The sequence below is a fragment of the Glossina fuscipes genome, unplaced genomic scaffold (genome assembly GCF_014805625.2).
Source record: "Glossina fuscipes isolate IAEA_lab_2018 unplaced genomic scaffold, Yale_Gfus_2 91, whole genome shotgun sequence".
Classification (NCBI taxonomy): Eukaryota; Metazoa; Arthropoda; class Insecta; order Diptera; family Glossinidae; genus Glossina; species Glossina fuscipes.
The window spans coordinates 1,087,292-1,100,698 of NW_023998445.1; the positions used below are offsets into that span (position 1 = coordinate 1,087,292).

The window sequence follows — 13,407 nt, forward strand, 5'->3', positions numbered from 1 at the left end:
TCTACGACTGAGCTTCCCTGCGGTTTTTCAATTATCTTACTGGTCGCGCTCAAATAGTGTTACTTAACTCTACTGTCTCACGGGAAATCCTGGTTTCAGCGGCTGTTCTCCAGGGGAGTCACTTGGGCCCTAAGTTCTTTATTTTATATATTAACGACTTTTCTTCGTGTGTCCGATTTTCTAAAATTCTTGGGTTTCGCGGATGATGTGAAAATTTATACCTTACAATTCTGTTAAGTCAGCGCTTGACGCTGATGGGCTGCAATCTGATTTGACATCTTCGAATGACTGGTGTTCTGTCAACAGTATTTCATGTAGTTTAAGTCAATGCAAAAAAAATATCCTTCTATTGGGTGTCTTCATTGTCTACTTGTTTTTCTATTAACAATTATTTGCTGGTGAGCGGAACTTGCTTTAAAGGTTAGGATGCTTTTTTTGATTCCTGACTCCCTTCGCATTGAATTTTCGGTTAATAAGGCTAAGTCAGTTTTGGGTGCTGTTAAGAGATGGGCGAAAGACTTTAACGACCTGAATATTTGCAAACGTCTACACGTTGCGCTTGCTGCGCTGAGTTTGTTCAAAAAAATTTTCTTCTTTCCTTTGCATTACGCGGTCTTCCATGGGGCTCTGACAGAATTCTTCCGCCTTATGAAAACAGACTTAGCCTAATACTTTTATCGTCACTGGTCAGGAGACTTGAAGCGATTACGGTGGTTTTTACGAGTCAATTTATTCGGGGCTGGGTCTTCTCTTCTTACCTATTGAATATGTCGATATATCAATGTTTCATGTCGACCTTTACGTCAATGTATTGCTTTGAAACTCTCTCATTGCCGCACGAATTACTCAATGTTTAGTCCGCTTAGCTTGGTACGTAAGCTTTTAACAGGAATTATTATCGCTTTGATCAGTTTGTTGATCCTATTATTACAATGTAATATAACGTAAATAATTAATGCGCACTAGACGGTTAAATAGTGTTTTATTTTGTTACTATTATTATCAATAGTAGTATTGGTTTAATGTTTAAGGTTTGGCTTGCATTGTAGTTATTCCAGTTTTTGTTTGGCATATGTTTTTGCATCCAATTGGAAATAGATAAAATAAAACAAGTGGTGTAGCGTATTAAAAAGTTAAAAATTAACTTATCGAAAATATTCTATGGGCTTCTTTAGAGAATGTTACTGGTACTGGAATGTTCATAGGACACTATATAAAAACTTGAAGGAGGAATATGTAAATTATTTGAGTTGTGCTACAATTATATGCGAAAAATCAAATTTTTTGATCATTTAACATTTTGCCATGCCCCTTAATTATCTTCTATGTCACTCAATAAAAAAAAGAATGTTTTTTTAAAAGGTCGACTGTGGGGTGTTGTTATCCATTAAAAGACACTGTCTTGGTAGAACCAGCATATGCTAAATTGTTTTAAAGTGAACGTCCGATTGGAAAGTAAAGAATTATATAAAGACATCTTTTTTTCAAGACAGAGACGTTCGATGAAAAAGATATCGTTCATCTTTCACCAAAGCTATCAAATTTTTTAATTATATATTAGTTGAGAAAGAAAACAGTGCATATTTATGGAATCGAAGAACGCAGAGGACGGCAATTCATCTTCGTATTACAGAGTCAAATTGGTTAAGTTTTAAGATCACTAGAGAAGACTACATACATTTAACATTTACTTGATCAAATTTTGATAAACTTAGGATAGATGGCAAAAACTTTTTAGAAAATGGCCAGGGCATGAGGGATGATTTTCCTATAATGAGATATTGATTCTTGGTCAATATTCTAAATGTTAGTATTTAAAATAGTCGACGTTACTCTCCATTAACTGACGGGAGATAGATTAGACGACGGGGAAAGTATGCGCGTAACTTCACTGTATGCATCTTTCTTCAATGTAATGTAATAGGCGATTGTATGTATTCTGATCATTTTTTCAAGGCATTCCTTAAAAAAAAGTTTGTACTAAATTACTAAACTAAGTTTGTATTAAACAAAATGTTATATATATATAGGTATATATCATTTTCTACAACTTTTTGCCATCTTTCTCGCAACATGGCGATTCTCCACCGAAAGAACGATATTAGTTTGGCAACGATACAATCATCGCCCCATTTTTGCACTTCCAGCCAAGCTACCCTGCATCGACCTGAACAAATAGTAATCAGAAGACGTTATGTCTTATGAGTACACTAAGTGAGGTAGAATTTCCTATTCGAGTTGCAACAGTGTATTGCTGATATAACTCTTGCAATCTGTGCCCGAGCGTTGTCACGCAAGAGGATGACTTTGCCTTTATAACCGCATTGACAGTAACAGTTTCATTCTGCTTTAGCAGTTTGGTGATCCCAACATATGTACAGCAAATCTTTATGGCCATGAATATGGTCGATAGGGATGACTCCGCCTGGCTAATCTATAACTTTTTGCGCTTGGGACTAACGTAATAGATCCGCTCTTCAGCGCCAGTCACAATAAGCCACAGAACGCTCCTCTTGTTTTTTGGCTAGGAAGCAATGACACCGCCTTTTTGGATAGCTCAAAATGGCATTTTCAGTCAATTCATATGATAGCCATTTTCCATCCCTTTGGATCTTTCCCGTTGCATGTAAAGTAAGCGTTGATTCATAAACTGCTAAGCTGTTCGAAAGTTGTTTGAAAGTTTAAGCTGATTTTTGGACTAATAAGACTTGCTTAAGACGTTACCTTCCAATTTTTTTGCTCCTTCAGGCCACTCTTTGTCAATGACATTAAAATCATCATCACGTCTAGACCATTGAAACCAAAAACGACAATTGGAATATGATGAAGCGGCATAATAGCCCCATAAGCTTCTGAAAGTGTTTGATGGCCTTCGCCAGTCGATTTCTTCATATCAAGCAAACAAAACTAATGAATGTGGGTGTAATGAGTTCTGGCGACTGTACATACTGGTTAACTAAATACTAAATGGAAAAATGTTGTTTTATGCAGAGAGAGGCCAAAGGCTACTGCGAGTTATTTTATCATTTTCATCAATGGATGTTGCTGATCAAAATACATGGAAGCGCCTGAATTATCATTATGTTGTAAGGCGTGGGAATGTTTCAAATCCGTGAACGACTACAAGTTATTTCTCATTTTTTCGTCATTCTCCGAAGGTTCGGATCTTTGCTTAGAAGTAAAATTTCATATAATTTTTGTATTTCTTTGATACAAAAAAATTTAATTCCTCCCAATAGGGTGCAAACATTCAACTGAACATTTATATGGACTCCATACGTGCTCTAGGTTGATTGTATTCATTACATTAATTATAGATTTAAATAAAAGACAAAAAAAAAAAAAATCTCCAAACAAAAGCCATTTAATATTCAACTAAAGTTTGTTCATTATTTTAACACAATTACTTTTCTAATGCTAACCTTTAAGAAAAAAAAAAAAAAAAATTATTTTTTCCTTGTATTTTTCCAACAAAAACTAACTTTTTAATGGGTGTTGTTGCCGTTTTTTTTTTTTTGTTTTTGTTGTTTTTTTTCTCTTGTTTGACAAGCCATCACGCTAAGATGCAAATGAACGATGATAAGTAATAAGGTGAAGGGGGAATAAAAAGACGTGGAATGGGAAACTGGTGCTAAGTATAATGAAGAGGTTGATATTGGGCCTGGATCTCCACTTATATTGTTGTGAGTTTGAGAGGCAAAAAAAGTGAAGGAAAGGATTGTTCAGTGTGCGTTTCCTTCTTAAATTTCTTCTTACTTTTCTTTTCTTTGTCGTTAACATCAGTTCCTTTATTCCCTTTTTTTTATTTACATTTTTTCTTTTTTTTATTCATAGTAAACCTATCCAATTGTTTTTGTAAATAAGAAAAAAAAAATTAATGGTAATTCAACCATTGGACTGACTTTTTAAATAAGAGAGAAAAAAGAAGAGAAAACAAGGAAAATTTAATTTGACCAGCTAGAGAGGAAAAATGAATGTTTTAAGGAAACAGTAAGAAAATAAAGAAGTTTTTCTTAAAAGATTCGGTATACAAGAGATTTTTATTTATAATATCCATATAAATCACTCATTATATAAACCTTTCGTGTAACTTAAGAAAATCTCTGCTTTTTCCTTTTTCTACCTCATTATTTTCTTTAATTGAATTGAAAGTTTTTTTCTTCTATCTAAATTAATAAATTGCATTTACCCAAGCAAAAACACTAGAGCGGCGGCCCACTGTAAAATATCCTACACCACTTCGCTTAATACAGCGACTTTTCAATGTATAGTCTTATGTATTGCAAGCGATTAAAAAAGTGGCTCGATCCGAACCATTTTCAATGCCGCCCGTCTTGTGAGCAAGACAAGTCAGTGAAAGTGCAAGCCACACGAAGACAAGACGGACGGACAAGCTTGACTTTGAATCGGTCGCTATAATAAAAGGTTGGTCTCTCTAAAGTCCCTCTGAGTATTGATAGTCCGTATGACCTTACGGTGCCCTGTACCACAAAAAGATTTTACTTTACATATTCGACTCCTTAGGAGATCAGCAAATTTCTTCCATAGGTACAATAAAGGGAAAGTGAGTGATGCCTTCCCTCTTCAGACATTTGTAGCTATAAATAGTCAGATTAAAGAACATGCGCCGATTTTTTTCTTGTTTCTTAGTTTTCGAAATATACCCGATCTTTTGAACCAATAAAACCATTATAAATCAATTGAAATTCGCACATTCTTTGAATGTTAACCCTTTAGCTTTATTTTTATGAGGAGCCACGTATAGGAGAAAATGAAAATTCATTTCTCCTTAGAGTTGATTATTATAATTTATGTACAAGGATATATTAAATTTGTGCGGATGTATGGGACACCCAGAGGGATTTAGAGGGAGATATGCCTTTTGCTGTGCTGGTCGATTCGGAAAATGATTCTGATTGTCCGTACGTCCATTCGTCTTATTTTCTCGCGTTCAACCTACAGGCCCGAAATTTTTGAGATATATTAATTAAATTTACTACACCCACATGCTTTAATTCAATGGTCCGGATCGGACTATTTTTTCGACCACTCCCCTTATAAAGACTTACTTTGGAAAGTCATCATATGATAAAACATAGGGTGGTGTAGGGTATGTGATCTGCTACAGTGTTTTTACCTATTTTTGTGCTCCTCTTTGTATTATTTATTTATATATAATTTTTTATATATACATTTTACTTATATAAGTTAGGAGTAAACTAGAAATTCTTCGCTTTTTAATTTTAGAGGGATTACGAATCCATTTGGAGCATTTCAACTGATTTTCAAGAAAAACTTAACCCCTAAAAAATATTTCAATACCAAAACTTTTGCTTTTAAACAAATTTTTGCTTTGACCTTGATTTTGAATGATTTTCACGATAAACATAACCTCTAAAAAATATTTCAACACCAAAAGTTTTGCTTTTAAATAAAATATGATATCGTATTCATAGTCAGGGTCACTCATTGCTAAATAGATTCCACTATCCATGCTGATCACGAATATATATATAAACGTTAATGAATCTTTAATGCACATTTTAATGAAATAAAAGTATTTAACAAATTTGCTAAGCGCGCCCCCTACAGCAAATAAATGGATAGTTTTGACGAGTCGATTGCGATTCTTTTTATCATTAAACAACTTTTTTTGAAGTTCTGGTGAAAATTCCCTTTGTTTCAAACATGATTCTACACAATAACTAAATGTAATAAATTTCAAAATTCTGAGAAATATGAAAGAGAATTAAAAAATGACATTTTTTGAAATATCCTCAAATTTCTTTTTAATCTTCTTCTTAAATTATTTCTATATTTTATTACAATTTTTGACCTATTGTTTTTTTTCCGTTTATTAATTGTTTTTAGGGTCTCCTGCGTACCGCCGAACAATTAAAAATCAAAGGTCTTTGCGAGACGGCTGAGAATGCGGATGATTTAAACGACGCTGCCACTGCTACTATCACTGTCTCCGAGAATATACAACAAGCCGTGGTCGGCAATATTGTTAACGCCACTGTTGTACAAGGTCAACCCTCACCGCCCATACCCCACCAACATCAACAACAGCAGCAACAGCAACAGCAGCAGCAGTTAGCCAATGCTGCTGTTCTCGCACACTCTGTAAGTCCCGCCAGTGCACAACAATTTGTTACAAGTGGTCAGTTAGTTACTTCGACGCCAGTCGTAACGCAGCAACAACAGCAATTAAGTCGTAAATCTCGTGTACGTAAACGTTCAAAATCGCCAGATTTGCAACAGTTACAGCAACAGCATCATCAGCAATCTCAACATCCGCAAGCAATTCTTATACAAAATCAGAATCAAGCTGCCATCGTTAGTTTGCAACAGACTTCGGCTGGAAATTATATACCGGTATCGGGTGTTCAAACGGTTCAAACCACTTCGGGTGGCGGACCACCGCAACCTGGTACTACAATAGTAACGGCAGACGATTCGGACTCTGATAAACCGACTCTGCAGAAAATCTGTAAAACCGAAGAGGCTTCGGCTTCACCGGCTTCGACGTCATCGGCTTCGGCCTCGAATAATGCAGCTGGCGTAACTGCAGTGGCCAGCTCAGGACCGGCGATTGTCACACAAATTGTAGTAGCACGCGACGGCAAAGATAAAAATATGACTAGTTTAGGCATGGGCATGGTAAGTACAAAATAAATTAAATAATAGGCGAAAAGAATTAAAGCGAATTATTGTGCATGTACATCGGTGATTATTCGTTCGATCGCGCCGACTCATTATAATTTGAAAAGAAGCATCTTAATAATATGTCTTTGTTTTAATTTTTTTAGAATGGCGGCATTTTAGGAGTACCGATGGGCTTTTTGGACTTCGCTCCTGAACCCCCAGCACCTTCAGCAACCCCTGTCACTGTTACTGAACACGTAGATCTATCTTGTAACCCTAGTACAGACACAAGAGATCTATCGAGTAAGTCTAAATAATTTACCCCCTATTCTGATTGGTTGCTCATTAATTTGTTTTTCATTAGACCCCTCAGAACCGTTAGATATCGATAATCATTTAGCTCAGCATATGATACAGCGGCTCGATCAATCACCCATGCATACCATACATCATCAAACCGGTGATGAATCCAATTCGAATCTTGTGCAGCATATCAAAAGCGAGGTAATAGAAGCCAAGCAACAACAGGTGCAACAACAGCAACAACAGCAGCAGCAACAAGCTGCCGCTGCTGCTCATCATCAGGCCCAGCAACAGCATTTACATGCTCAACAGCTGGCAGCCGCCCAAGGGCAAGCTCATCAACAACAGCAGCAAGTTCATCAGCAGCAACAACAACAACAGCAGGCTCATCAGCAACATCAACAGCAGGCTGCAGCTCATCAGCATCATCAACAGCAACAGCAACAGACCCACCAAGAAATTACAGGAGCCACGGTGATGGAAATAGATCCGAGCCAAATTAAACATGAACCCGGCATGATAATAACACCGGAAATTGTGAATATGATGACAACTGGGCATATGGGTGAGTCACGACAAAGTAATGCAGACATAACCTTAATGATGCAAAATATTGTTGAATCATTTTAACCTATTCAAAATTGACTTACATTCATTTTCCTTCTTTTCATTTTCTTGAATTGTTTCTCTTTCTTCTTTTCGCTTCACAGACATGTACAATTCCGACACGAGCGATGATTCAATGATGATTGCTAATGGTTCACCCCACGATCAAAATGAACCCCATTACACGAATTTAGATCAACAACAGCATGGTGGCGAACTCAAAGGTCAGTTTAATGGTCCCAAAACTTGGACACAAGATGATATGAATTCAGCTTTAGATGCTCTAAAGAATCAAAATATGAGTCTGACGAAGGCCTCCGTTACATATGGCATCCCCTCAACTACACTGTGGCAGCGTGCTCATCGTATGGGCATTGAAACGCCTAAAAAGGAGGGTGGTACAAAATCTTGGAATGAAGATTCATTGAATAATGCCTTGGACGCGTTGCGTTCCGGACAAATATCGGCTAATAAAGCGTCTAAGGCCTACGGTATACCTTCCTCGACTTTATATAAAATCGCTCGACGTGAAGGCATACGCTTAGCGGCACCATTCAATGCAGCACCCACCACTTGGACTCAAGATGATTTGGATCGCGCTCTGGCGGCTATACGAGCCGGTCACACATCGGTACAGAAGGCAAGTGCTGAGTTTGGTATACCAACAGGTAAGTCAGTGGTCTATGTTGGTCTATAACGGCAGTGTTGTTATGCGAATCGTAAACGCATCGTTAGGAGAAAATTCTCAACTTTAAGTTAAATTTTTTTTTAATATTTCTTTAAAATATGCTCTCCTCCTCTTACTACTGCTACTATTTGTTGAAACTATGTAAATAAAAAGGCACTTTATACGGCCGCTGTAAACGTGAAGGTATAGAGCTCTCAAGGTCAAATCCTACACCTTGGTCCGAGGATGCTATGAATGAAGCCTTAAATTCAGTACGGTAGGATTCCATTGATTCGACCTTATTATCAAATGGAATATTCATTTTATTCATTTTTCTTCTTTTTTTTTTTCAAATTCTTAGCGTGGGTCAAATGTCCATTAATCAAGCCGCTATAAATTATAATTTACCCTATAGTTCTCTGTATGGCCGATTTAAGCGAGGTAAATACGATGTCTCCAATGCCAGTGGCACATCACTGAATAACACCTCGGGCAATACATCAGCCAGCATTGAAATTATTGAACATAGTCAAGAGAATTCGGTAAGTTATTAATCATATAAAGTACGTATATACATTCTTGATCAGTATCAAATTCTGAATTGATTTAAGCACGTCCCTTAGCCAGTCTGTGTCATGTCTGTGGTAAACATTCTCCTGGGCGCTTCAAACTTTGCAAAAACACTGGAAGTCTTTGTACGCAGATTGATATTGAAATTCATTTTATTTTTTGGCCAAAAATAAGGAATTTCTTTCCGAATCACCTAACAATTTGCTACGCATTTGATGCACATACGGTACAGGCGCATCTTAAGGATATGTATAAGACCCAACTTTAATTATATCAACCATTCAGAAAGAGATTCTGATTCTGTCCGTCTTGCTTTCATGTTTTCAATCTACAGACCATCTTTGAGATAATTTAATAAAATTTAGTACGCCGCGACGTGCTTTGCCCAAGGCCGAGCGCTATTGAAAATGCTTTACTTTTTTTGACCATTTTTCATATAAAGGCTTTTTTTGAAAAGCCGTCGTGTATACATGGTCAGTCTGAGTTATGTTGCTTACGAATTGCAGCATATAGAAGGATAAAAAATTCCAACACACATCATTCTCAATTATATTGTCAATCGATCAAAGCATGTTTGTCCACTTCCCTGTCTGTCTGTCTGTTTCCCTGCAGTAAATATACTTGCGGTTCTAAAAAGCAAAATGTTTGCCTCAAATCTAGCAGGTCCTGATGATAGGGCAAGTCTGTCAAAGGACCCTTACACAACATAGACTGAGAATAGCTTTATTTTGAAAAAGGAAACAAAATGAATTTTGGCTCATTACTCTTAAACTATAACAGTAAAAATTTGTTTATTGTATATATAGCGCGAAAAAGAGAACGCCCAGCCAATATTATAATTTAATTTTCTTCCAGATTTACTTTTATACTCTACACCAGTTGTGGTATAGGGTATATTAAGTTTATGCGGACGTACGTAACACCTAGAAGAAAAAGGGCTTAAGATAGACCCTCTCTTTATTATACCGAACAATTCAAAGTCATTTTCTAAATCCATCTAGGCCTGTCTGCCCATCTATCTGTGTTGCTGCAAGTTGTAATTTTTGAAATTTGGTGCGTAGACGTACACTGGCTCAAGTTCGAACACTATTGAAAATGGTTCGGATCGGACCACTTTTTCAACCACTTCCCAAATAACGCCCTTTTTGTGAAAAATCGTTATGTGGAATGAAATGTCAAGTTTTAAAATTTCTTGACTTCTCCCTCTCGTATAACCGTTCCTACGGAAACTGAAGCTTTATATAGGGAAAAGATCGAAATTTCAATATTTCATGGCTAAAATTGGCTCATAATAGAAAATTGCCAAACAAATCTACCTTAGCGAGTTTGGATCATGTAAGCCTATTTTTTGGGTACCACCATATATAAAGATGCTCATGAATAGTATACCCTTTTATGCCAAAAGGCCTAATTGTTACGTTTTTTGTGATGAAAATTTCTTCATAATAATAACTAAACAAAAAACTTAAGTGGACCTAACTTGAACGACATGGATTTATTTCTTGGCTCACCCCATACAGGATATCTCATGAGTAGTAACCCCTTCCGAAAAGCACTTCATTTTTAATTTCTTATGATGAAAATTAATTGTATTTTTTTGGGCTTCAACATACGTAGGCGCTACCACGAAAAACAAGCTCTTATATGAAGAGTAAGTCTCATCTCTCCAATATGCCGGCTTTTATAAAAATTGTGGCTTTGCATGAAAATAATGTGTCAGTTTTAGTGTATTATTATCAAAACGAGTAAATAACTGTACTAAGGAAATTGGTGTAGGGTATGTAGTGGTAGGCCTTATCCGACTATAATTAAAAAATTAAAACAATTAAAAAAATCAAAAACAATTTTTTTTTTTTAATTCATAAATAATAAAGGCAAAAAAACAAAAAAAAAAAAAATTAATTTGACTGAATGCTTTAACATTATAATTTATCAAGTTGCATATATTACAGCAACAGTTCCAGTATAGTCCATCGCCGCACCAATCGGGTCACGGTAGTAGTACGCCGCAGCAGCAAACAGGCCAAACACCACAGCATATTCAACAGCATGTGGTGCATATACAGCAGCAACATCACCCATCTCAACAGCAACACGGCCAGCATATTCAACAGGATGTTGTGGTTACATCAAGCAGTCAGCAACAGCAAGTACATCAACATGGCGGCAGCTCAACAGCGGCCGGACAACAGCAGCAACAGCAAATCCAACAGATCTATCATCATCATAGCACACCCGAAAGGAGTTGAGAATCACTGCAAGTCGTGCCCGCTGCAGCTACAGTGGCTGTAGCTGCGGTATCAGCAAATATTAGCCATATTGGCGGCGGTGGTAGTTTAACCAGCAACAAACGTAAAAAACTCTCCAGAAGTAAACGTTGAAAACTGAAAAAGAGTAAAAGCTGTTGAAAAAATTGTATAAATTTCTTTTTTTTTTCTAATATTTTATCAATATGTGGAAGGGAAAAAAGGTGTTAAGGTCAGCAATCGGGTGTAATGAAAAAAAAATTTTTTTTTTTTTTAAAGTCTATTTAAATTTGTTTGTTCGGGAGAGTTTACGATACATGCAAACGCTGTAAGGAAAAAAAATACACACACACACACACAGACACACACACATATTATCACATATTTAAGTTAGAATTTTATATAATAATAAGTTAACGACCGCTGTTATTCTCTAGTTTTTCTTTTTTTTAACCACTCTTTCCTCCACTCCACTGAAATTGTGACTGCACTTTTAATTATATAATAACTCCGTTATCCAAAAAAAGAAAAAAAATAAAAATGAAAAAAAAAAAAATACTAAACGGGCGTACATTAACTACGAAAACACTGATCGGTCAGACAAGTTTCTTGTTCTTGCTCTTTTTCCTCTTTTTTTTCTCTTTGTTTCGCGGAAGACGACACTACCTGTTCACCACATATGATTTCCAAAAGCTTCAAATTTCCAAAATCTTTAAATATATATAACCTTTTTTAAGGTTATGAACGATTGCTTTAACAATTGAATTACGATGAATAAATTTTTAATATCATTTAAGTATTTATTTATGAAATAAAAAAAAAAAGTGACTTACTACTCCCTTCCTTTCGGTTTCTTTTAGCTTCTTAGCAAACGTAGCAATTAATATTGAAATAAAAGTTTAAAATATAATTTGAACCGAACTATTTGAAGGTCTATTATCATCAACTGTTTTAAAAATCTTTTCCTTTTTTTTGCGCTTTTCTCTGTAAGATGAGTAAGCGTCTGCTTTCTTCCATTCTGCCAGTTAGAATTGGCTTCATCCTTACCGTCTAATATCTTATAACCTTGTACCATAACGATTGAACTATAAATCCTTTTCATCTTTTGAATGAAATTTATTTTCGAATTATGATGGGTAACTTTGATCGAATGCAAAGTGTGGATTTTTGCTTTTGCTTTTCTTGTTTTACGTTACCCAAAGGATATAACCGAGTGTTTTGTTTTTTTTTTTTCAATTCGTTTGACCTGAACCAAAAAGAACATTGCTTTCATTTTCTTATTTCTTTCTATTATCAGCGACAAATACTGATCACTTCTGGCTGTAAAGGATGCTTATCGAGCTCAATGCTTTAAAGTGCTTATCGATAGGGTTTACTTACTTATTCCTGATGGAGAGCTAGCCGCACAGTCTTATTGACATAGATCCGATTCCGTAAATGATCTAAAGCATGGGGCTTTTGCGTCAAATGGAAGCGAAATTTCAGCCATTTTTCCATACTACTTAGAAACCGCATTAAAAATTAATGGTTTATGCAATAATTTTATAGAAGAATTTTACCTTGATTTCATTTCATGACGAGTATCTAAACGGTGGATGTCAAAAAAAGTAGTGAGCCCAATCTATCTTCCGAGCAGTATTTGTTCGATTTAAAGAATTAATGTTTTACTGACAATCAGTCTCTAAAATGGTAATCATTGAACCGTGTTTCCTATATTAGCCAGAAACTTCTTAATAATGTTAATGACAATAATTGGAAAATTTCAAGAATATCTTCAAATGAATTTTCACTAATTAAAGGTATTTTCAAAATGTTTTAGGCAAAATGCATTAACTTAGTATATAGAAAATATATATGTAAACCTAGCTTCACTTCTTCAAAAATTCTGATAAGCTGCGCTTATGTGGCCATTTCTAATGCAAATCATCAAAAAATGGTTTAATTAAAGCATTATTCTTCAATCTTTTCAAATATCATTTTTCGATAAGCGACCGCTCTTTGAATACATAAAAAATTGAAACTTCTGTTTAAAAAGTTTCCAAGAAAAATCATGAAAAAAATGAATCCTATCAAAACTGAAAGAGAATTTAGAAATATGGCCAAGAATCAGGGAGGCTGGAAAGAGTGTAAAAAAGTGAAATATGTAACATTTTTTTTTTTCTCATTAATTTTATTTTAAAAGAACACAAATTAAATTAAATTTAAATTGTTTTTCCTCCGATATAGAAAATGTTTTGATTATTGAAAATTATTGAAAATTCTACAAAACTATTTTAAATGGTTTTCCTGTTCTTTTTCTTCTTCTTCTTCATTGTCATTATCTTTTTTCCATTTTTTTTTTCCTAAACTAATTTTATAAATATTAAA

General features: G+C 35.3%; 1 protein-coding gene across 2 annotated transcripts in view; it reads left to right on the forward strand.

Moving 5' to 3' along the window:
* The window catches only part of LOC119638587 (transcription factor GAGA), a 117,344-nt gene extending 105,748 nt beyond the window's left edge, over nt 1–11,596 (forward strand). The window contains exons 3-10 of one of the 2 annotated variants that reach the window (XM_038035455.1): nt 5,872–6,663; nt 6,813–6,951; nt 7,013–7,516; nt 7,662–7,781; nt 7,836–8,225; nt 8,399–8,501; nt 8,586–8,766; nt 10,732–11,596. In XM_038035455.1, coding sequence (XP_037891383.1) covers nt 5,872–6,663; nt 6,813–6,951; nt 7,013–7,516; nt 7,662–7,781; nt 7,836–8,225; nt 8,399–8,501; nt 8,586–8,766; nt 10,732–11,043 — 2,541 coding nt within the window. In that variant the 3' untranslated portion in view covers nt 11,044–11,596. Of the gene's footprint in view, nt 1–5,871; nt 6,664–6,812; nt 6,952–7,012; nt 7,517–7,661; nt 8,226–8,398; nt 8,502–8,585; nt 8,767–10,731 lie in introns of both variants that reach the window. The other variant, XM_038035454.1, reaches the window with a different exon arrangement.
* Nucleotides 11,597–13,407: the final 1,811 nt, after the last annotated feature.